The sequence below is a fragment of the Engystomops pustulosus genome, chromosome 1, assembly GCF_040894005.1.
Source record: "Engystomops pustulosus chromosome 1, aEngPut4.maternal, whole genome shotgun sequence".
NCBI classification, from domain to species: domain Eukaryota; kingdom Metazoa; phylum Chordata; class Amphibia; order Anura; family Leptodactylidae; genus Engystomops; species Engystomops pustulosus.
This window is the reverse complement of record NC_092411.1, coordinates 298,511,852-298,536,662: the sequence shown is the minus strand read 5'-3', so window position 1 is coordinate 298,536,662 and position 24,811 is coordinate 298,511,852. Positions and strand designations below refer to the sequence as shown.

General features: G+C 51.1%; 4 protein-coding genes across 7 annotated transcripts; all 4 read left to right on the top strand.

The window, feature by feature from the left end:
• Positions 1–3,377: 3,377 nt before the first annotated feature.
• On the top strand, positions 3,378–4,803 carry LOC140084446 (putative N-acetyltransferase 8B). 2 transcript variants are annotated; one of them, XM_072126454.1, is made up of 2 exons: positions 3,378–3,458; positions 4,123–4,803. In XM_072126454.1, exon 2 carries the CDS (start codon positions 4,132–4,134, stop codon positions 4,801–4,803), a length of 672 nt encoding a protein of 223 aa, XP_071982555.1. In that variant the 5' UTR covers positions 3,378–3,458; positions 4,123–4,131. The 2 variants fall into 2 exon arrangements, with proteins under 2 accessions (XP_071982555.1, XP_071982554.1); XM_072126453.1 differs by lacking the exon at positions 3,378–3,458 and adding an exon at positions 3,509–3,808.
• A 1,924-nt stretch (positions 4,804–6,727) lies between these two features.
• LOC140113940 (probable N-acetyltransferase CML1) lies at positions 6,728–7,449 on the top strand. Its single transcript, XM_072132672.1, has one exon. The coding sequence runs from the start codon at positions 6,728–6,730 to the stop codon at positions 7,397–7,399; it is 672 nt and encodes a 223-aa protein (XP_071988773.1). The 3' UTR covers positions 7,400–7,449.
• A 2,531-nt stretch (positions 7,450–9,980) lies between these two features.
• Positions 9,981–18,456, top strand: LOC140084472 (N-acetyltransferase 8-like). Its single transcript, XM_072126455.1, has 2 exons — positions 9,981–10,185; positions 16,896–18,456. The coding sequence occupies exon 2, from the start codon at positions 16,905–16,907 to the stop codon at positions 17,574–17,576; it is 672 nt and encodes a 223-aa protein (XP_071982556.1). The 5' UTR covers positions 9,981–10,185; positions 16,896–16,904; the 3' UTR covers positions 17,577–18,456.
• Positions 18,457–23,059: 4,603 nt separating this feature from the next.
• On the top strand, positions 23,060–24,512 carry LOC140113904 (N-acetyltransferase 8-like). 3 transcript variants are annotated; one of them, XM_072132671.1, is made up of 2 exons: positions 23,060–23,194; positions 23,805–24,512. In XM_072132671.1, the coding sequence occupies exon 2, from the start codon at positions 23,806–23,808 to the stop codon at positions 24,475–24,477; it is 672 nt and encodes a 223-aa protein (XP_071988772.1). In that variant the 5' UTR covers positions 23,060–23,194; position 23,805; the 3' UTR covers positions 24,478–24,512. The 3 variants fall into 3 exon arrangements, with proteins under 3 accessions (XP_071988772.1, XP_071988770.1, XP_071988771.1); XM_072132669.1 differs by having other exon boundaries at positions 23,074–23,194; positions 23,476–24,512; XM_072132670.1 differs by lacking the exon at positions 23,060–23,194 and adding an exon at positions 23,245–23,300 and having other exon boundaries at positions 23,476–24,512.
• The last annotated feature ends 299 nt before the right edge of the window (positions 24,513–24,811 follow it).

The following is a 24,811-nucleotide window of genomic DNA, read 5'->3' as shown; positions in this document are numbered from 1 at the left end:
TCTGACCCATGACCCCACCCAGAACCATGAATGCTTGCATCCAGTTATTTATCATCTTCGGCTTGAACCAGATCTTCTCTTTAACCTCAATGTCAAAATGCTCAAGGGGGCTTACTGCACAATAAACAGAATTGCTATGCACACCTGAAGGGGGGGGGGGGGCATAGATGTCTCTACTGATGGTGCAACATCTCTATCAATTGTTTAAGGATGAAAAGATTTCAGAACCCATTTTCACCCCATATTCTAACATGCCCATGCACTCCTAAAAGAAAACTCAACAGCAACTGATGTACTAGGAGGAACCTCTGGCACCGAATAAACCTCAGGAACCACCAGAGTAGAGACCAGGCTGACGCCCCTGGATGATCAACTGCGGTCCGTCACTCGCCGTTTAGTGGCACATCTACCAGACACTGCCAATGCACCCAATGAACCGTCCAATGATGACGGAGAGCGCCATCTAGACTATTTGGATCTCCTCTATCTGTACGAGGACCTGGAACCATTGCTTCCATACACCACAGAACTGAGATGAGAGCACCTGTGTGCACCCCAAGGTGGTGGTGGGGGGGTGAGGAAGAGGGAAAAAAGAAGGCAATCACCCATTATTAGGGCAAGCCCCCTTAAAGAGCACTGTACCCCTCAACTTACATGATAGGAGAATACTACCTCCAGTCTGTGGGTACCCTCATTAAAAAGTCGGGGTCCCCTTCAAACCATTAGCTCATCCTCATCATCCCCAAGGAGATCATTTTTGGTTACGCTGGCTGAGTGTGAGCTCCTGCTGCTGGACTCTTTATGGCGCCTGAAGGAAAATAATATCGTACCCTATGACATATAAAATGGGATGGCAGCTCGCTGCACAACGACATCTGGCATGAAGGAGATGTCTGAGGAAGGAAAAAAGGGGTGGTAGACACTTGGTCTGTATTGGATATTTGTTTTCCCTAAGCCTCCACTTTGGATTTATGTTATTTTACTGTGGATTTAGGTGTGGGTGGCGTTATTTGTGTCCACCATTTACTTTCCGTAGCCATACTTACCTGGGAACACTTAGTGTGTACTCTTTTTTGTCTGTCTGTCCCTTTACACTGCTTGCAGTTTTATTGTATTTTATGTAACATTGATGATCAGTAATAAAGTTTACCATGTTTTATTGTATATTTTATCCTGATTTATTGGCTTTGAGGATGAAGTCATTAGGTGTTTAGTCTCCTTGGTGGTGACTGGTTATGGCCCCTTTCTGACCAGTTTCACCCCGTGAACTCATTTGTGGTTTCCTCAAGAAAGACAAGGTCTTCAGAATGAGAAAATCCTGATGACGCATGAGGGGCATCGACCGGAGCCAGTCCTGTGGAATGATTGGTCAATGCCTGGTCAAACCATAATACAGTGTCCTGGAATACAGGCGTTATCCCGCATCATATCATTAGGTTTCCTAAAAGTCATCTGCAACATCCCCCACCGGGCCTTTTCTTGGGGCCTGGAGACAGCCGGGGCCCAGAATACCTGAGTGGCTGGCGGTTGCGGCCTAGGCACGCTAGTGTCACGGTGCTTGGTATGGGGACCGGAGGGCTGTCCTACAGCCTGCCAGCTCTCCAGCAGGTGGGGTGTGCAAGAAATTAGATGAGGGAGAGGCTGAGGTATTGAATCTCCCTGGGGAAACCCTTAGAGTCTGTAGTATGTGTCTATGATTAAGGACCTTAGTGTCTGAAACGCGTAAGATTGTTATTCGTTTTTGCACCTTATCCTTGCACTTTGTATTGTCTCATCTTGGATGAATAAAGCTGAATTATTTTTAACGGAGCTGGTGAGTGCCAATCAAACTCCCTTTTATTTGGACTTGCATTTGCTTGTGAAAGTGGAAGACTCTTTCCTGGATTGAGCACCTGGTGGTGAGCGCAACTGTTCTGTTTCCTTTACATTCCTATATCTGCAGTATGTGTCCCTGGTAGATGGATGGGGCGCCCTTGATGGTGATACAGCCGTAGCAGGGACCAGACGGAGGCAATGTTTTGCATAAAAGTAACTTACAGTTCTTTATTCGAACCAACAGCAGCGACACGCCAAACGATTCTGTACAAGTGCAGTACTGGAGTGATCTTGGAGAGGGAACCTCAGGAGTTGTGTCATCAGCCTGGATGCAGGAGCAGGCTGGGATGTAGCTGTGTACAATGCTGGAAGCTGCAGCTTTGTCCTGGGTGTTTCTGTGTGGACTCACCATGTGTGTGAGGAACACATTGGGGCACATTTACTTACCCGGCCCATTCGCGATCCAGCGGCGCGTTCTCTGCACAGGATTCGGGTCCGGCTGGGATTTAAGATGGTAGTTCCTCCGCCGTCCACCAGGTGGCGCTGCAGCGCCGAAAATAATCTTAATGCCCCGGAATGCACCATCCCATAGAAGGTGAAGGTGAGCGCTCCCCAAGCGACACTTTTTCGGTTTTTAAATGCGGCGGTTTTTCCGAATACGTCGGGTTTTCGTTCGGCCACGCCCCCCCGATTTCTGTCGCGCGCATGCCGGCCCCGATGCGCCACAATCCGATCGCGTGCGCCAAAAACCCGGGGCAATTCATGTACAAGGGGCGCAAATCGGAAATATTCGGGTAACACGTCGGGAAAACGCGAATCGGGCCCTTAGTAAATGACCCCCATTGTCTCTGTCACTCAGTGTGCAGTGGATAGGCTGAGGTCTATGAGCTCCTCATGTGGTGAGAGCTGGGCCTGAGAGATCTGTCTTCTCTGAAGTTTCTGGGACTCTCTCCTCTGTGGAGAGCTGGACCTCAGAGAGCTAATTCCTCCCCCGACTAAGGGTTTAGTTAATCCCTGGTCAGGTGATCTCACTCTCCAATCACACTCCAGTTACAATACTGGAACATCATTGGATGATAAACATGAAACAGTCTTAACCCTTGCCTATCCAGGCAGTATCTACCGCTGCATAATTACCTCTATATGTACTGGACGGTACAAGGGGCTTATTCGCAACTACTCCTCTGCCTATGCATTGGCAGGGATGTTGCACATGCTTGATGTTAAAGGGGCTTTTCCACCAAGCAAGTCAGGCCCTATCCATAGATCATGAGAACGTGGGTCCACCGGGTCTCACTCAGGGAGCGGCGAAGGGTTTGACAGAGGTACTTTGGACACCTCCTGTTCTCATAATCTGTGGGGGTCTCATCACTGAGGACACGAGAACAGATCAGCAAGCTAAGAGTGAATGTTCTCCTTATCCTGTACTAGAATATGTATTTTCAAACTTCCATCCTGTGATTTACAGAATTCCAGGAATTTTATTCTCGTTAAGCAGCTTTATAGGCTGCCGCCTGACCTCTGCCCGGAGCTTACAAATCTAATGAGTAACCTGTGTGCCCGGCAGTTTACATTAGGAGATATGTCCCCAGATTGCCGTCAGGCGGAGCAGAGGGTGAGCCTCTAGGAATACGACTTCTCGGGTATGTGCTTCTACTCAGGGCATGGGACAGAGAATTCCAGTCTCCACCCTGACATCAATAGATGACGCCTATTGGTGGGCCTCACATTTAGGGCGTACATGCTGGAGCTGACCCAAGGGGAAGAGGCTGTGCAGGGGCTTCCTGTAGCACTGGCTATAACTATCACTCCGACAAGGGTACAACTAAGACTTGTACTGTTTCTCTGCTTAAATACCGGCACCTAGAAGTGAGGTCCAGCATCTAGAAGTGAGGTCCAGACTCATGAGGAAGAGCTATTACTATTAACCCTTTACAGCAACACCCTTCAGGAGCCAGTCTTATGGCAGCCTCAATGAGAGGAGTATAAATATGTAAGTGATGGCATGGGGGCGCTGGGTCCTGAGGTTGGGGTACCGTTACACTCCTGCTACATTCCTGATCATAGTGAATCAAATGTGAGTGTAAAGTTATGCACCAATCTGCATTATATCTGGGGGGGTCAGCAGCTTTTAAAACCCCAACGTCTCCCTGAGCCCCCATTGTGTGTCATACAAAGGAACTGCAATGACTATTGAGGTTTTGGGAAAAACCCAGCTGCAGAAACACAACACTGCACCCCCTCCCTCCCTGAGGATTGTCTCCTGCAGTGACTGACCCTTGAGTCACTTTTTTCCCTTTCTTGCAGAGCGTCATCATGTCTGACTACTCCATCCGTCTCTACGTGGACTCTGACTATGAGGTGACCCGGAACCTTTTTAGAAATGGAATTATTGAGCACCACAATAAAGCCTTCCACCATGCGCTACAACGCCCGCACATCTGGCTGCCGGCACTGGTTGTATTGACCCTTCCTGCACTGAACCTTGTGTCGGTGACTACGTCCATCCTCGTGGTTCTCACTGCTGTGGCCGCCATATGGTTTTACTGCCGTTACATGTACACGTCCTATGTAGATTACGCCCTCTCTGACGACATGTTGGACATCAGTAAATATTACCTACAGCGGGACGGGTTCTGCTTCTGGGTGGCGGAGACAAGAGGGGGTGAAGTGGTGGGGACAATCGCTGCTCTCCCTTCTTCTGACCCCGGAGGAGAGAAACACCTGGAACTGAAGCGACTGTCTGTGGCCACAAAGCATCGAGGCAAAGGGATCGCCAAAGTCTTATGTAGGACCCTCATAGACTTTGCCCGGAGGAGAGGCTGCGAGGCCGTGGTCCTGTCCACTTCTTTAGCACAAATAAATGCCACGAAGATGTACGAGAAGCTCGGCTTCAGGCAAACGCACAGCTTTTACCCTCCGGGCCTCCTGGGTCAGTTCCTGGACTTTAAGATTATAGCCTATAGATATGACATCCCAGCCTTGTAATGGTGGATCACACTCAGGTATTTCATAAATTGTGGAGCATACATGTGATTATACATCATCTGATAGTTTCCCTCTTTAATTGCTCATTAAAAATTCTGCCATTATGTCGGGTTGTGAGGATTTCATATGGTTCACCTTCAAGGAGAATCAATGGTGGTTCCATTAATATTCTTTGTGGGCTAGTCGTGGGCCGGCTGAATCGCCCTGATGAAAATGTAGAACAGAACCTCTTTTTTATCTTTCCTGGTTCCTGAAATATTACAGCTACAATAAAATGGGAAAGTAGAAATGAGCAATGTCATCTTTCCGTAACCAACGTGTACAAATAAAACAACACAGATTTATCAGCGACACCGACAACTTACAACGTCCTGTAGATGTAGTCACTGGACAAAGTGACTTTCACCCCAAATGTCCTTAAATAAATACTGAAGGGTTAAATTGGCTTTTTCGTTGGCTCTTTGTGACTAGCCGAGTCTCATCTGACATTGGGATGAATCCCTTCAGAGAGCCACAGAAGAGCTGCAGTAGATTCAATACATGTTCACAATTCGGGTGGGGATCTCGCCTTCTCCACTGTTCATGATATGTGCTCTGCTAAGACTATCTCAGGTAGTGAGTGAAATCTGTGGCATTGAAAGACACCTCCTATTATTTGGGTAGACGTCATTTGGATTATAGGGTCAAAAAATGCTTCAAAGGCCAACGGCAGCATTAAATGTTAATAACTGGCCCCAAACTGGATCAATTGAATCGATACCGAATTTCACAGGTTTGGCACCCACGGACCCGAAGCCCGAACACATGTCACTATTTGGGATCCGGGTCCGTCTACAGGGAAAAAGCGTAAAGGTGCTTCATTGACTGCAGAAGCAGCCAATCAAGTAGCTTCCACCACAGGCATGTCCTTTGTTGGCATGCCTGTGATTGGCTGAGCTGGAAATGTGACTCTGCAGTATAAGAGCAAGGTCACATGTCAAGACACCATTACAAAGAGCAGATAGAATTGTTTGTCATAGTGACAGCTATTCAGGGACTTGTGAAACGTGAGTAATTGCCCTTGTCAGGGCACTGACGTGTATAGAGCTGGTACAGGTACAAATCTTAAATAATTGCCCTTATAAGGGCACTGTGAATAATCGAGTCAGTGATATCAGGGATATTCTTACTGATTATACAAGATTCTACAGCAATACTTGCAAAGAACAGACATGATTATTAGCATTTACTGCATCATCCAGCAAGATCTTTCTCCTGTCTGTGAATAGAGCACACTATTACATGTAGTCAGAAAAGTAGTGTTGTTGCTGAATAGCCTTCAGTGATGCCGTGGCCATAAAACTGCTCCAGTCAGTGAATAGAGTGCAGTAATACCTAGATCAAATGTTTGCCGGCTATTTTCTATTAAGTTCTGCAGTGGGTTTATCATATGGATCCATTTTTGGTTACTACTCAGCCAAACAATAGAGCTGCACACAGAGAGGGAGAAGCGTATACACGGACTCCTCTCTGGCGGGTCCTCCACTATGAAGACTAAGAAGAGGTTAATATGATGCTACATTGTAATCTAAGCTGCTCATCCGGCTTCTTGTTTTGCTAGGATGCAGCAACCCCTTGGGTAGAACTTTTCAGTAAATCAATGGCGCAGCTTGAATGTTTCTCCATCATTAGTAAAACAGATTTGGCCCTTAAATAGTGGTCATCCTCCATCCAGATCTTATCAATTCTACACTGACTATAATCCACACCATCTTCTCCATCATCTATACTAGATGCCTCCTATAACCAACTCTCGCCCTATCCACCATGTCCTACACTGCACTGCTATACAGCCAGACACCTCCCCCTGAAGGGATGTGTTTTCCAGGCCTGGCCGGGGTTTAGCACACAATATTTCAAAGTTCCCCTTCTTTTGCAGGTAAACATGTCTGAGTATCAGATCAGACTCTACCAGGACTCTGACTATGAGAAGGTTCGAGAGATCTTTTCTGATGGCATCATAGAGAACTCCTCCAGAGCCTTCCATATTTCCCTCCGTCACCGCAGTATCTGGGCATTCATGCTTCTGACGTTCTCTCTGGTCTTGTGGATCCATGGATCGTTCCTGATGTCCCTTCTCGCTCTGATCGCTGATATGGGGCTCTTATATTGGCTCAGTAGGTACATCTACGTGTCCTACGTGCAGGGTTGTCTGGCTGACGACATGTTGGATATTCAGCAATACTATCTTCATCGAGACGGTTACTGCTTCTGGGTGGTAGAGTCAATGGGAGAGGTGGCCGGGATGGTGGCCGCTGTCCCTCACCATCACCACGGAGGAGGGACACAAGTGGAACTCAAGAGATTGTCAGTCCCCAGAAAACACCGGGGCAAAGGCATTGCTAAGGCCCTGACCAGGACGGTGATTGACTACGCGCGGAAGAGGGGCTGTCAGGCCGTGCTGCTGGAAACCTCCTACCCTCAGGTTGTCGCCTGGCAGATGTACGAGAAGATGGGCTTCCAGAAAATAGCAACAGCCCCTGCCCCAAATCTTGTGGGAAAACTCATTGGCTTCACCATCTTGTTCTATCAGTTCGACCTTCACATCGAGAGGTGAAAAATAGAGATGAAGATGGAGGCGACTGGTCCTTAATAAATCCTGTCATATTCTGGCATTAAAATAATTGTAAATACTGGACCCCGCAACGTCCTCGTGTCTCATGGGGGAGATGTTTTCACGCCCCATCTTCCCCCTGCGCTGTCACCCCCTGCTCCGCTCTCTGTCCCATCCTACCCAGAGAGGCTCCGCTCTCCGTCCCATCCCACCCAAAGAGGCTCCGCTCTCCGTCCCATCCCACCCAAAGAGGCTCCGCTCTCCGTCCCATCCCACCCAAAGCGGCTCCGCTCTCCGTCCCATCCCACCCAAAGAGGCTCCGCTCTCCGTCCCATCCCACCCAAAGAGGCTCCGCTCTCCGTCCCATCCCACCCAGAGAGGCTCCGCTCTCCGTCCCATCCCACCCAGAGAGGCTCCGCTCTCCGTCCCATCCCACCCAGAGAGGCTCCGCTCTCCGTCCCATCCCACCCAAAGAGGCTCCGCTCTCCGTCCCATCCTACCCAAAGCGGCTCCGCTCTCCGTCCCATCCCACCCAAAGAGGCTCCGCTCTCCGTCCCATCCCACCCAGAGAGGCTCCGCTCTCCGTCCCATCCCACCCAAAGAGGCTCCGCTCTCCGTCCCATCCCACCCAAAGAGGCTCCGCTCTCCGTCCCATCCCACCCAGAGAGGCTCCGCTCTCCGTCCCATCCCACCCAAAGAGGCTCCGCTCTCCGTCCCATCCCACCCAAAGAGGCTCCGCTCTCCGTCCCATCCCACCCAAAGCGGCTCCGCTCTCTGTCCCATCCCACCCAAAGAGGCTCCGCTCTCCGTCCCATCCCACCCAAAGAGGCTCCGCTCTCCGTCCCATCCCACCCAAAGAGGCTCCGCTCTCCGTCCCATCCTACCCAAAGCGGCTCCGCTCTCCGTCCCATCCCACCCAAAGAGGCTCCGCTCTCCGTCCCATCCCACCCAAAGAGGCTCCGCTCTCCGTCCCATCCCACCCAAAGAGGCTCCGCTCTCCGTCCCACCCAAAGAGGCTCCGCTCTCCGTCCCATCCCACCCAGAGAGGCTCCGCTCTCCGTCCCATCCCACCCAGAGAGGCTCCGCTCTCCGTCCCATCCCACCCAAAGAGGCTCCGCTCTCCGTCCCATCCCACCCAAAGAGGCTCCGCTCTCCGTCCCATCCCACCCAAAGAGGCTCCGCTCTCCGTCCCATCCCACCCAGAGAGGCTCCGCTCTCCGTCCCATCCCACCCAAAGAGGCTCCGCTCTCCGTCCCATCCCACCCAAAGAGGCTCCGCTCTCCGTCCCATCCCACCCAAAGAGGCTCCGCTCTCCGTCCCATCCCACCCAAAGAGGCTCCGCTCTCCGTCCCATCCCACCCAAAGAGGCTCCGCTCTCCGTCCCATCCCACCCAAAGAGGCTCCGCTCTCCGTCCCATCCCACCCAAAGAGGCTCCGCTCTCCGTCCCATCCCACCCAAAGAGGCTCCGCTCTCCGTCCCATCCCACCCAGAGAGGCTCCGCTCTCCGTCCCATCCCACCCAGAGAGGCTCCGCTCTCCGTCCCATCCCACCCAGAGAGGCTCCGCTCTCCGTCCCATCCCACCCAGAGAGGCTCCGCTCTCCGTCCCATCCCACCCAAAGAGGCTCCGCTCTCCGTCCCATCCCACCCAAAGAGGCTCCGCTGTCCGTCCCATCCCACCCAAAGAGGCTCCGCTCTACGTCCCATCCCACCCAAAGAGGCTCCGCTCTCCGTCCCATCCCACCCAAAGAGGCTGCGCTCTCCGTCCCATCCCACCCAAAAAGGCTCCGCTCTCCGTCCCATCCCACCCAAAGCGGCTCCGCTCTGCGTCCCATCCCACCCAAAGCGGCTCCGCTCTGCGTCCCATCCCACCCAGAGAGGCTCCGCTCTGTGTCCCATCCCACCCAGAGAGGCGCGCAGGGTGGAAAGGCTCAGGATGTTGTGTTGCTGGAGCTTATTACGTGCTTTGTCCTACTAATAACTGGTGGAGGAGGCAAAGTAGAAGTCCCCAATGTGTTCCTGGGGGTGGGGGGGGGGTACTTTACAGTGTGAATGGGTGGCAGTGCCATAATTTAGCTGCTCCATGTGAGTGAAGAAGCCCCCTGGTGGTCCGTCGGGGATCACTGTCCTATAACTTCCATCATCATTTCCTAGAGGAGGAATCCTGTCAGGACGAACATCTACGTCTGAGGTGGAGGAGATGGTGACCACAAGGCAGAAGCCTAGTAGTAGTAGTAGTAGTGTCCCGGCTCCTATGGTGACCTGAAGTAACAGCAATGTCCTAAATCCCAGTTACCTGAACCCCAAATCTACCTGAAAAAGCTTCTACAGGAAGATCTCGTGTCCAATCCCATCTCCCTGGGGCTACAGCATGACCACCACAGGAGGACGCCATGAAGAATGTGACCCAGCTTTCCACACACCATGCATGGCATTTATATATACTAATAAGATGTTTCTACCATTCAGGGTGTGTAGAAAGTTGAGAGACACAGATGGAGGTAGGGACATAGGGCCGAGGCTTTAGTGCACCCCCCTCCACCCAACACATCACCCCAGGGAAGGGTCAAGCTGAAATTGTAGCAGTAGTCCTGGCTCCCAGCATTAGGATCCCTGGCACGTGCAGGGAATGTGTGCTGCTCCGGTCATGCAGGGGTTAATAATTCCCAGCAGGAGTGAGGTGCTGGAGCTTTGTCCTCAAATATCCCAGCAGAGGCCTGGGCAGTGACAAGGAGGAGGCAGGGAGGGAAGGAGGAAGAGGCTGAGCCTCAGGACAACTTCCCCCGTCAGGTAAGTACTACTACTACACGTACAGGACAGAGACTCCCATCCTCCACCCTAAGTACTACTACTACTACACGTACAGGACAGAGACTCCCATCCTCCACCCTAAGTACTACTACTACTACTACACGTACAGGACAGAGACCCCCATCCTCCACCATAACTACTACTACTACAGGCATAGGACAGAGATCCCCATCCTCCACCCTGACTACTACTACTACACGTATAGGACAGAGACCCCCATCCTCCACCCTGACTACTACTACTACACGTGCAGGACAGAGACCCCCATCCTCCACCATAACTACTACTACTACACGTATAGGACAGAGACCCCCATCCTACACCCTAAGTACTACTACTACACGTACAGGACAGAGACTCCCATCCTCCACCCTAACTACTACTACTACACGTATAGGACAGAGACCCCCATCCTACACCCTAAGTACTACTACTACACGTACAGGACAGAGACTCCCATCCTCCACCCTAACTACTACTACTACACGTACAGGACAGAGACTCCCATCCTCCACCCTAACTACTACTACTACACGTGCAGGACAGAGACCCCCATCCTCCACCCTAACTACTACTACTACACGTATAGGACAGAGACCCCCATCCTCCACCCTAACTACTACTACTACACGTATAGGACAGAGACCCCCATCCTCCACCCTAACTACTACTACTACACGTGCAGGACAGAGACCCCCATCCTCCACCCTGACTACTACTACTACACGTGCAGGACAGAGACCCCCATCCTCCACCATAACTACTACTACTACACGTATAGGACAGAGACCCCCATCCTACACCCTAAGTACTACTACTACACGTACAGGACAGAGACTCCCATCCTCCACCCTAACTACTACTACTACACGTACAGGACAGAGACTCCCATCCTCCACCCTAACTACTACTACTACACGTACAGGACAGAGACCCCCATCCTCCACCCTAACTACTACTACTACACGTACAGGACAGAGACCCCCATCCTCCACCCTGACTACTACTACTACACGTATAGGACAGAGACCCCCACCCTCCACCTTGACTACTACTACTACACGTACAGGACAGAGACTCCCATCCTCCACCCTAACTACTACACTTATAGGACAGAGACCCCCATCCTCCACCCTGACTACTACTACTACACGTGCAGGACAGAGACCCCCACCCTCCACCCTGACTACTACTACTACACGTACAGGACAGAGACCCCCACCCTCCACCCTGACTACTACTACTACATGTACAGGACAGAGACCCCCATCCTCCACCCTGACTACTACTACTACACGTACAGGACAGAGACCCCCATCCTCCACCCTAACTACTACTACTACACGTACAGGACAGAGACCCCCATCCTCCACCCTAACTACTACTACTACACGTATAGGACAGAGACTCCCATCCTCCACCCTAACTACTACTACTACACGTACAGGACAGAGACCCCCATCCTCCACCCTGACTACTACTACTACACGTATAGGACAGAGACCCCCATCCTCCACCCCAAGTACTACTACTACACGTACAGGACAGAGACCCCCATCCTCCACCCTGACTACTACTACTACACGTACAGGACAGAGACCCCCATCCTCCACCCTGACTACTACTACTACACGTGCAGGACAGAGACCCCCATCCTCCACCCTGACTACTACTACACGTATAGGACAGAGATCCCCATCCTCCACCCTGACTACTACTACTACACGTATAGGACAGAGATCCCCATCCTCCACCCTAACTACTACTACTACACGTACAGGACAGAGACCCCCATCCTCCACCCTAACTACTACTACTACACGTGCAGGACAGAGACCCCCATCCTCCACCCTAACTACTACTACTACACGTGCAGGACAGAGACCCCCATCCTCCACCCTAACTACTACTACTACACGTACAGGACAGAGACCCCCATCCTCCACCCTAAGTACTACTACTACACGTACAGGACAGAGACCCCCATCCTCCACCCCAAGTACTACTACTACACGTACAGGACAGAGACCCCCATCCTCCACCCTAAGTACTACTACTACACGTATAGGACAGAAACCCCCACCCTCCACCCTAACTACTACTACTACACGTATAGGACAGAAACCCCCACCCTCCACCCTAACTACTACTACTACACGTGCAGGACAGAGACCCCCATCCTCCACCCTGACTACTACTACTACTACACGTACAGGACAGAGACTCCCATCCTCCACCCTGAGTACTACTACACGTATAGGACAGAGACCCCCATCCTCCACCCTGACTACTACTACTCGTACAGGACAGAGACCCCCATCCTCCACCCTAACTACTACACTTATAGGACAGAGACCCCCATCCTCCACCCTGACTACTACTACTACACGTACAGGACAGAGACCCCCATCCTCCACCCTAAGTACTACTGCTACACGTATAGGACAGAGACCCCCACCCTCCACCCTAACTACTACTACTACACGTATAGGACAGAGACCCCCACCCTCCACCCTAACTACTACTACTACACGTATAGGAGAGAGACCCCCACCCTCCACCCTAACTACTACTACTACACGTATAGGACAGAGACCCCCATCCTCCACCCTAACTACTACTACACGTATGGGAGAGAGACCCCCATCCTCCACCCCAAGTACTACTACACGTATAGGACAGAGACCCCCATCCTAAGTACTACTACTGGGGTTGGTGCGATCCTGCACGTCCTTACTACTGGGGTACATGGGGTGGTGGGATCCTCCACATCCTTACTACTGGGGTACATGGGGGTGGTGGGATCCTCCACATCCTTACTACTGGGGTACATGGGGTGGTGGGATCCTCCACATCCTTACTACTGGGGTACATGGGGGTGGTGGGATCCTGCACGTCCTTACTACTGGGGTACATGGGGTGGTGGGATCCTCCACATCCTTACTACTGGGGTACATGGGGGTGGTGGGATCCTGCACATCCTTACTACTGGGGTACATGGGTGTTGTGGGATCCCGCACGTCCTTACTACTGGGGTACATGGGGGTGGTGGGATCCTCCACATCCTTACTACTGGGGTACATGGGGGTGGTGGGATCCTGCACGTCCTTACTACTGGGGTACATGGGGGTGGTGGGATCCTGCACGTCCTTACTACTGGGGTACATGGGGTGGTGGGATCCTCCACATCCTTACTACTGGGGTACATGGGGGTGGTGGGATCCTGCACATCCTTACTACTGGGGTACATGGGTGTTGTGGGATCCCGCACGTCCTTACTACTGGGGTACATGGGGGTGGTGGGATCCTGCACGTCCTTACTACTGGGGTACATGGGGTGGTGGGATCCTGCACGTCCTTACTACTGGGGTACATGGGGGTGGTGGGATCCCGCACGTCCTTACTACTGAGGTACATGGGGTGGTGGGATCCTCCACATCCTTACTACTGGGGTACATGGGGGTGGTGGGATCCTGCACATCCTTACTACTGGGGTACATGGGTGTTGTGGGATCCCGCACGTCCTTACTACTGGGGTACATGGGGGTGGTGGGATCCTGCACGTCCTTACTACTGAGGTACATGGGGTGGTGGGATCCCGCACATCCTTACTACTGGGGTACATGGGGGTGGTGGGATCCCGCACGTCCTTACTACTGGGGTACATGGGGGTGGTGGGATCCCGCACGTCCTTACTACTGGGGTACATGGTGGTGGTGGGATCCTGCACGTCCTTACTACTGGGGTACATGGTGGTGGTGGGATCCTGCACGTCCTTACTACTGGGGTACATGGTGGTGGTGGGATCCTGCACGTCCTTACTACTGGGGTACATGGTGGTGGTGGGATCCTGCACGTCCTTACTACTGGGGTACATGGTGGTGGTGGGATCCTGCACGTCCTTACTACTGGGGTACATGGGGTGGTGGGATCCTGCACGTCCTTACTACTGGGGTACATGGTGGTGGTGGGATCCTGCACGTCCTTACTACTGGGGTACATGGTGGTGGTGGGATCCTGCACGTCCTTACTACTGGGGTACATGGTGGTGGTGGGATCCTGCACGTCCTTACTACTGGGGTACATGGGGTGATGGGATCCTGCACGTCCTTACTACTGGGGTACATGGGGGTGGTGGGATCCTGCACGTCCTTACTACTGGGGTACATGGGGGTGGTGGGATCCTGCACATCCTTACTACTGGGGTACATGGGGGTGGTGGGATCCTGCACATCCTTACTACTGGGGTACATGGGGGTGGTGCCATCCTGCACGTCCTTACTACTGGGGTACATGGGGGTGGTGGGATCCCGCACGTCCTTACTACTGGGGTACATGGGGGTGGTGGGATCCTGCACGTCCTTACTACTGGGGTACATGGGGTGATGGGATCCCGCACGTCCTTACTACTGGGGTACATGGGGGTGATGAGATCCTGCACGTCCTTACTACTGGGGTACATGGGGGTGGTGGGATCCTGCACGTCCTTACTACTGGGGTACATGGGGGTGGTGAGATCCTGCACATCCTTACTACTGGGGTACATGGTGGTGGTGGGATCCTGCACGTCCTTACTACTGGGGTACATGGGGTGGTGGGATCCTGCACGTTCTTACTACTGGGGTACATGGGGGTGGTGGGATCCTGCACGTCCTTACTACTGGGGTACATGGGGGTGGTGGGATCCTGCACGTCCTTACTACTGGGGTACATGGGGGTGGTGGGATCCTGCACGTCCTTACTACTGGGGTACATGGTGGTGGTGGGATCCTGCACGTCCTTATTACTGGGGTACATGGGGGTGGTGGGATCCTGCACGTCCTTACTACTGGGGTACATGGGGGTGGTGGGATCCTGCACGTCCTTACTACTGGGGTACATGGGGGTGGTGGGATCCTGCACGTCCTTACTACTGGGGTACATGGTGGTGGTGGGATCCTGCACGTCCTTACTACTGGGGTACATGGGGGTGGTGGGATCCTGCACGTCCTTACTACTGGGGTACATGGGGGTGGTGGGATCCTGCACGTCCTTACTACTGGGGTACATGGGGGTGGTGGGATCCCGCACGTCCTTACTACTGGGGTACATGGTGGTGGTGGGATCCTGCACGTCCTTACTACTGGGGTACATGGGGTGGTGGGATCCCGCATGTCCTTACTACTGGGGTACATGGGGGTGGTGGGATCCCGCACGTCCTTACTACTGGGGTACATGGGGGTGGTGGGATCCCGCACGTCCTTACTACTGGGGTACATGGGGGTGGTGGGATCCCGCACGTCCTTACTACTGGGGTACATGGGGGTGGTGGGATCCCGCACGTCCTTACTACTGGGGTACATGGGGGTGGTGGGATCCCGCACATCCTTACTACTGGGGTACATGGGGGTTGTGGGATCCCGCACGTCCTTACTACTGGGGTACATGGTGGTGGTGGGATCCTGCACATCCTTACTACTGGGGTACATGGGGGTTGTGGGATCCCGCACGTCCTTACTACTGGGGTACATGGGGGTGGTGGGATCCCGCACATCCTTACTACTGGGGTACATGGGGGTGGTGGGATCCCGCACATCCTTACTACTGGGGTACATGGGGGTGGTGGGATCCCGCACATCCTTACTACTGGGGTACATGGGGGTTGTGGGATCCCGCACATCCTTACTACTGGGGTACATGGGGGTTGTGGGATCCCGCACGTCCTTACTACTGGGGTACATGGTGGTGGTGGGATCCTGCACGTCCTTACTACTGGGGTACATGGTGGTGGTGGGATCCTGCACGTCCTTACTACTGGGGTACATGGGGGTGGTGGGATCCTGCACATCCTTACTACTGGGGTACATGGGGGTGGTGGGATCCTGCACATCCTTACTACTGGGGTACATGGGGGTTGTGGGATCCCGCACGTCCTTACTACTGGGGTACATGGGGGTGGTGGGATCCTGCACATCCTTACTACTGGGGTACATGGGGGTGGTGGGATCCTGCACGTCCTTACTACTGGGGTTCATGGGGGTGGTGGGATCCTGCACGTCCTTACTACTGGGGTACATGGGGGTGGTGGGATCCTGCACGTCCTTACTACTGGGGTACATGGGGGTGGTGGGATCCTGCACGTCCTTACTACTGGGGTACATGGTGGTGGTGGGATCCTGCACGTCCTTACTACTGGGGTACATGGGGTGGTGGGATCCTGCACGTCCTTACTACTGGGGTACATGGGGGTGGTGGGATCCTGCACGTCCTTACTACTGGGGTACATGGGGTGGTGGGATCCTGCACGTCCTTACTACTGGGGTACATGGTGGTGGTGGGATCCTGCACATCCTTACTACTGGGGTACATGGGGGTGGTGCACATGACACTACACATACATACACTGCACGCATACATACACTGCACAGACATACATACACAGCGCACACATACATACACAGCACAGACATACATACACAGCACAGACATACATACACAGCGCACACATACATACACAGCGCACACATACATACACTGCACACATACATACACAGCGCACACATACATACACTGCGCACACATACATACACTGCGCACACATACATACACTGCGCACACATACATACACTGCGCACCCCACTCAGTCTACGATGCTCTCTGTTGCACCTTTATACCTCCTTCCCTCGGTCACTCTCTGCCTCTTCTTGCAGAGCGCCGTCATGTCTGACTACTCCATCCGTCTCTACAAGGACTCTGACTACCATGTGGCCCGGGATCTGTTTGCTCAAGGGCTCCTAGAGCACATTAATATCGCCTTCCGCCACGCATTACACCAGCCACAGATCTGGCTGCCCACATTGCTTGTATTAACCCTTCCTGCCTTGGGCCTTGTGTCTGTCGCCTTATTGGTCCCTGTGGCTATCATGGCCGTACTTGTTTTATGGTTTTGCTCCCGTTACATGTACACGTCCTATGTAGATTACGCCCTCTCTGACGACATGTTGGACATCAATAAATATTACCTACAGCGGGACGGGTTCTGCTTCTGGGTGGCGGAGACAAGAGGGGGTGAAGTGGTGGGGACAATCGCTGCTCTCCCTTCTTCTGACCCCGGAGGAGAGAAACACCTGGAACTGAAGCGACTGTCAGTGGCCACAAAGCATCGAGGCAAAGGGATCGCCAAAGTCTTATGTAGGACCCTCATTGACTTTGCCCGGAGGAGAGGCTGCGAGGCCGTGGTCCTGTCCACCACGGTACCACAAATAAATGCCACCAAGATGTACGAGAAGCTCGGCTTCAGGCAGACGCACACGTTCCACCACCAGGGTCTCCTGGGGCAGTTCCTGGACTTCAGATTCCTGGTCTATCGGTACGACATCCCAGGGGCGTAATGGAGGTCCACACAATGTAATGTCTACACAATAATCTACATGTGACAATCCTTTAAAAATCAGAAGTCATGATTGGCTACACAAATTAAAGAATCAGGCTGGAGGTGTGTCAAGTTTTAAGGAGTCACTTACAGGCGAGATGAGACCAGATGTCAAGGTCAAAGGACGGGAAAGAAAACGGGGGAGATGGAAATAAGTCTACGACCAGGAGGCGTCTGATGATGGAGGGTCTGACCCAGGAAGCTCCCACCATCAATGTGATCAAAAGAAAAAGTAGTGTGATTCAAATTATCCATATCACAACCATCTCGAGTGTGTGTGACATCCCACCACCTGGACCATCCCACCACCTGGACCATCAGAGGTCTCCACTAGATCGGTCAGGATGAGAATACATAACCCAAGGGACGCACACCAAGAATAAAGAACGGAGGGAAACAAACACAATAAAAACAGTCAACAACAAGCAAATAACACAACGGGGCGACATTCTTCTACCAAATTATTTCATAGAGTGAAAGGCCCTCCCCCTTGTCTGAAATCTTCAAATTTGATGTTTATTCACAAACATGTGAACATTAATGGAGGGAGTACGGGGAGGACCACCCATTGTGTAGAGTGATGGACGTCATCGCGTAGGCTTATCTCTAACTCTAGAAGCTCCAGAAGAGGCAGAACGTCCATCGCTCTACGCACTGTCCTTACCGTCCTCCCTCTCTTACTAGTTACGTGTTCGTGAGTAGATTGTGAAGATCCCAGCCAAGGGGGAGGGACATTCATTCTTCTACTATAAGTGGTCCAGAGTTTTCTGTATTTTCATGACTATAATAATTGTAGATTCGCACTGAAGGCATTAAAACTCTGACTTACCACGTGTGGAATTATATTCTTACCAAAAAGTGCGAGACCCCGGAGAATCTCTTATATTCCAGGTCCTTGTGCTGTGATTCCAGGTCCTTGTACTGTTATCACTGCTCTGCATAGTCTTGGCTTCTCTTGATGAGATACAAGAGGTAGTCACCTGGAGAGATACAAGAGGTAGTCACCTGGAGAGGTTCTCACATCACAGCTGCCCTGTCAGGGGTAATAAGTGGATTTCATGCCCTATAGATGGGGTTGGGATCAGTTGTGCAGGAGTCAGGTGGACACGTGGCTGATCATCCTACTGAAGAGACTGGCCACAAAAAAGCAGCTAAGTAACGAAAAACCAGTGGCCACCATTACACGAAGGTTGGTAAGTCCGAAAAATTGGGAAAACTACAAAGAAACTGTCTCACATGGGGAGCAGCCACCCCCACACCATCTCCTCCCCCCCACACCATCTCCTCCAGGCTTCACGTTAGAACCAGGCCTGTTCACCTTTTCTACATCACACATGGACACGGTGGTTGGAACCAAAGATCTCAAATTTGGACTCATCAGACACAGGCCGGATTTCCCCTGGTGTAAGGTCCATTCCTTGTGTTTCTGGTGCTGGTCCTTGGCAGCAGTTTCCTAGTGGAGATGTTTCCATGAAGCTGCTGCACAGTCTCCTCTTACCAGTTGATGTGTCTGCTGCGAGACCTCTGTGCGGCAGTGACCTCTCCTCGTCCTCTGCAGCAGAGGGGACTCTCATCCTCTGCAGCAGAGGGGACTCTCATCCTCTGCAGCAGTCCGCAGCAGAGGTGACTCTCATCTTCCGCAGCGCTCCTCAGCAGTCCGGAGTAGTCCGCAGCAGAGGTTACTCTTATCCTCCGCAGCAGAGGTGACTCTTGGTCTTGCTCTCCTGGGACGCTCCTCATGTCAGACAGTTTCTTTGTAGCAGTTGATGATTTTTGCACCTACACTAGGGGACACTTACAAAGATTTCGCAATTTTTCGGACTAACCTTCATGTCTTACAGTAATGATGGCCGCTGGTTTTTCTTTACTTTGCTGCCTTTTTTTGGGATGGCGCCCTCAGGGTGGGAAGCAAGCGTGGCACTCTAGGCCAGGTTTTGGGTACCTATGGCTCGGGAGCCAGATGTGGCTCTTTTGATGGCTTCATCTGGCTCACAGACAAATATATAAGACGGCATAGCCTGGGTCATAGAGAACAGCAAGGCAGTGACAAGGAGCCAGCTGCAGGGAGCATAGGTAGGTTAGTATTCATTTTTTTTTTGCTGTGACTACCTAACTACTGGGGGGCATGTGCTGTGGCTACCTACCTACTCGGGGGCATATTCAAATTGTATGGCTCCCACAGAAATACACTTTACAATATGTGACATTCGTGGCTCTCTCAGCCAAAAAGGTTCCTGATCCCTTCCCTAGGCGATCATCTACCCTCACCTACTCCTTGTCAAGGCCCTGGTGCCATCCATTTTCCATCAGTGTCGGGTTTTCTCAGTTACGGCTGCCAGGTTTCTTTTTTCATGCACCTATTGCATTTTTATCACAGGACTTGGAGCCTAGCAGAACACGTTAGGTTTTTCTTGGATGGGATCACATCATAGACTATCGTTGGGTCAGAGTTTGGACTGAGTAATATCTGATGACAAATGTTGAGAAAAATGCTTGTGATGTGAAGGGAACTTCATAAATAAAGCAAAAAGACTGTAAGTGACACCACTGGCCAAACCACATGGGGCAGACATTCAGAGACGTGGGGAGGTGTACATCGAGAAGAATAAGGAGCTGCTCTAGAGACCCCGATACAGAAGCTGGAGGAAATGACCCTTCATGTCGGAGCTTCAATCACGTGTCCAGATCATCTCTGTCATACGCAAAGGACAGAAGCAAAGAACCTGCTTTCTAGCTTTCCTCTGGCCTCCTGTAGCGCTAGAGTAAGTAAGATCCAATGAAATCTTATAAATTGTAACTGCTGAAAGCCTCATTATACCGCATATACTCAAGTATAAGCTGAATCAAGTATAAGCCGTGGCCCCTAATTTTACCACAAAAAAACTGGGAAAACCTATTGACTCGAGTATAAGCCGAGAATGGGAAATGCATTGGTCACAGCCTCCCAGTATATAGCCAGCCACTGCCCAATAGTATATAGCCAGCACCTGCCCCACAGTATATAGCCTGCCAGCCCATATCCCACAGTGTATAGCCAGTCCCCTGTCCCCCAGTATATAGCCTGCCAGCCCCTGCCCCAGTATACAGCCTGCAGCCCATGTCCCCCAATATATAGCCAGCAGCCCCTGCCCGAGTATATAGGCAGTAGCCCCTGCCCCAGTATATAGCCTGCAGCCCATGTCCCCCAGTATATAGTTAGCAGCCCCTGCCCCAGTATATAGCCAGCAGCCCCTGCCCCAGTATATAGCCTGCAGCCCATGCCCCAGTATATAGCCTGCAGCCCATGTCCCCAAATATATAGCGAGCAGTCCCTGCCCCAGTATATAGCCTGCAGCCCATGCCCCAGTATATAGCCTGCAGCCCATGTTCCCCAGTATATAGCCAGCAGCCCCTGCCGCAGTATATAGCCTGCCACTGCCCCATAGTATATAGCCTGCAGCCCCTGCCCAATAGTATATAGCCAGTATCTGCCCCACAGTATATAGCCTGCCAGCCCATAGCCAGTCCCCTGTATAGCCAGCAGCCCCTGTCCCAGTATACAGCCTGCAGCCCATATCCCCCAGTATATAGCCAGCAGCCCCTGCCCCAGTATATAGCCTGCAGCCCATGTCCCCCAGTATATAGCCTGCCAGCCCATAGCCAGTCCCCTGTATAGCCAGCAGCCCCTGTCCCAGTATACAGCCTGCAGCCCATATCCCCCAGTATATAGCCAGCAGCCCCTGCCCCAGTATATAGCCTGCAGCCCATGTCCCCCAGTATATAGCCTGCAGCCCCTGCCCCAGTATATAGCCAACCCCCCATCCTGTCACGCAGCCAGTTGATGAAACATTTAAAAAAAATCAAAACTCACCTTTCCAGTGGCCCCTGCAGGTCTTCTGTGTGATCCGTCTGTCAGCGGCAGGCTGAAAAACTCGGCTTATACTCGAGTATACACACTATATAACACACTATACACACACTCACTATATAAGTAATGACCTGGGGAGTCCTTATTAGTGACCACATCCTGAGTGATAAGCGTCAAACTGAAGAATTACATCCGGAGGTCTGCAGAAGAATCCATCATGTTCGGTAGGTGGGACCATTGAGCCTGGACTATGGTCTGCAGCAATTTAATGTAGTGTCAAGCCACATGAGGAGATTCTCTGTGCTGGAGTGAAACTGGACCCCAATGCTGTACCTCAGAACTGAGACAAGAAGTCCAAAATAAAGGGCTCATTTGTATTTGTATTTTCTTGAATTGAAGACAATGTGCTCCACCTTCATGAGGATGTGCAGGACGTCCTGCGGAGAACCTACATTTATAGTGTTTCTCAAAATGTCATTTAAGTTAAATCGGATCAATCCCCAAGTGTGAGATATGAGCTACAGTTTGGATAAGTCAGCTTACAGCTACACATCCTTATTACTCCATATCACTCCATATTACTCCATATTACTCCATATCACTCCATATTACTCCATATTACTCCATATTACTACATATTACTCCATATCACTCCATATCACTCCATATCACTCCATATTACTACATATTACTCCATATCACTCCATATCACTCCATATCACTCCATATCACTCCATATCACTCCATATCACTCCATATTACTCCATATTACTCCATATCACTCCATATTACTCCATATCACTCCATATCACTCCATATCACTCCATATTACTCCATATTACTCCATATCACTCCATATCACTCCATATCACTCCATATCACTCCATATCACTCCATATCACTCCATATCACTCCATATCACTCCATATCACTCCATATCACTCCATATTACTCCATATCACTCCATATCACTCCATATTACTCCATATTACTCCATATTACTCCATATTACTCCATATCACTCCATATCACTCCATATCACTCCATATCACTCCATATCACTCCATATCACTCCATATCACTCCATATCACTCCATATCACTCCATATTACTCCATATCACTCCATATTACTCCATATCACTCCATATCACTCCATATCACTCCATATTACTCCATATTACTCCATATCACTCCATATCACTCCATATCACTCCATATTACTCCATATCACTCCATATCACTCCATATCACTCCATATCACTCCATATCACTCCATATTACTCCATATTACTCCATATTACTTAATTACTGAGAACTTCCCGTTACTTACACCTTAACATAAAACTTTGTAAGCTGACATTTCCCAGCATTCCCTGCTCGTTTGGGGACTGCGCGGTGACTGCTGATGTGATTGCCATTCTCTATATCAGATTCTGTGTTGCATTTGGATTTATGAAAAAAACAAGCTGCACTCAGTATTATACTAGTGGGACATCTCTGCACAATCCAGTCTAGAGAGCACAGCCGGGGTCCGGGCGGTGGGCAGCAGTCCAGCCCGTGAAGCCACCTCCTCATCATCGTGCACATCCTGTTTACTTTGTATCAAATGATAGTAAATCATTAAAAAGCTTTTGTCGTATATTAAACTGAATCCAGGGACAGGGTCTGGCTTCAAGCGTCTTGAAGAGCAGTGACACTCCGAGTCACATGACCTCCAGGCCAAATCCAGGTGGGTAATCTTCAAAGTTTTGGGTCTGTTGGTCCCTCCATGAATCCAATATAATTTCTCACCTGGGAATACAACTACTGACTGATGTAAAGAGGCTAAACATTGGGTAAGGGGGGAGGGGGGGTCCGACTCTACCGGTGGCTGGAGGACCACAAAGCTGTATCATCATTTTCTTTGTCGTCTCTTTTCTATTTCTTTTTCCCTTTTCTCTTCCCTTTTTCTCTTTCTTGCTCTTTTCTCGTCTACTTTTTCTGATCCTTCTCATTTCTCTTGTACCAAAGTTCGATCTGCGCCTCTGGTTCTGATGGTGGAACTGGTCGACCAGCCGTGATGACTCCGCCCTCTGTGTTATGTCATGCAGGACGTATTATCTTAGGTCCTGGTAACCGGAGATACATCAGAACCTCTGCATGAGAAGCTCCATCAGTAGCCGTTACCAGAGATTCCATGAAAATCCATGGAGAATAAGTCCATCGTAATAATGGAGGCTGGTACAGAAGCCAAACCAAGTCCATGGGATCTTTGGGGGTCACTAAAAATATCCAATGCTCCTAAAAGTAAGCAGAACATTGCAGGCCCTCTACTACTGCCTTAGTGTCTTCTCTTACAGGATGTCCGGCTACTACATCCGTCTCTACAAGACCTCGGACTACCACATGGTAAGAGACATCTTTGCTCGAGGTACCAGAGAACACATTGGAGCTGCCTTCTGCCGTTCGCTAAGTCTTCCTCAGATTTGGATCCCGTCCTTGGTGGTGACCTGGCTCCCTCTCCAGATCACCGGATCACCTCTTATTTCTACATTGGCCGCCATCACGATCCTGGGCCTGGTCTGGTACGTCAGTAGACACAGCCTCACCGTCTACGTTGACCACAGCTTGGAAGATGATCTGCTGGACATCCAGGAGTATTATCTACCATCTGCTGACCGCTGCTTCTGGGTGGCGGAGGCGGACGGGGAGGTTGTAGGGACAGTGGCAGCCGCGCCATTACTGCAGCCCGGAGGAGAGAAGCTGATGGAGCTCAGGAGATTATCCGTCATCCAGAGATACAGAAGACAAGGAATAGCCGGAGCCTTATGTAGGAAAGTCATGGACTTCACCCGGAGGAGAGGCTACCGGGCAGTCGTCCTGGACACCGCATTGTATCAAACTGGTCCCATTATTCTGTATGAGAATATGGGGTTCAGGAGAAGCGGATACTGCTACACAGACGCCTTCTGTACAAGAATCATGGGTCTTACAGATGTGCGTTATCAGTATGATATCCCAGACCAGAAGTAATGTACATGATGTATCCCATAATAAAGAGCAAGCAAGCCTGCCATGTGTGTATATCCATGATCAGGTACATAGGGGGCAGTATTATAGAAGATATATGCCTGTACATAGGGGGCAGTATTATAGAAGATATATCCCTGTACATAGGGGGCAGTATTATAGTAGTTATATCCCTGTACATAGGGGGCAGTATTATAGTAGTTATATTCCTGTACATAGGGGCAGTATTATAGTAGTTATATTCTTGTACATAGAGGGCAGTATTATAGTAGTTATATTCCTGTACATAGGGGCAGTATTATAGTAGTTATATTCTTGTACATAGGGGGCAGTATTA

Excerpts from the sequence above, each read along its gene's own strand:
- LOC140113940 (XM_072132672.1), top strand. The coding sequence starts at position 6,728 with ATGTCTGAGTATCAGATCAGACTCTACCAGGACTCTGACTATGAGAAG.
- LOC140084472 (XM_072126455.1), top strand. The coding sequence starts at position 16,905 with ATGTCTGACTACTCCATCCGTCTCTACAAGGACTCTGACTACCATGTG.
- LOC140084446 (XM_072126454.1), top strand. The coding sequence starts at position 4,132 with ATGTCTGACTACTCCATCCGTCTCTACGTGGACTCTGACTATGAGGTG.
- LOC140113904 (XM_072132669.1), top strand. The coding sequence starts at position 23,740 with ATGCTCCTAAAAGTAAGCAGAACATTGCAGGCCCTCTACTACTGCCTT.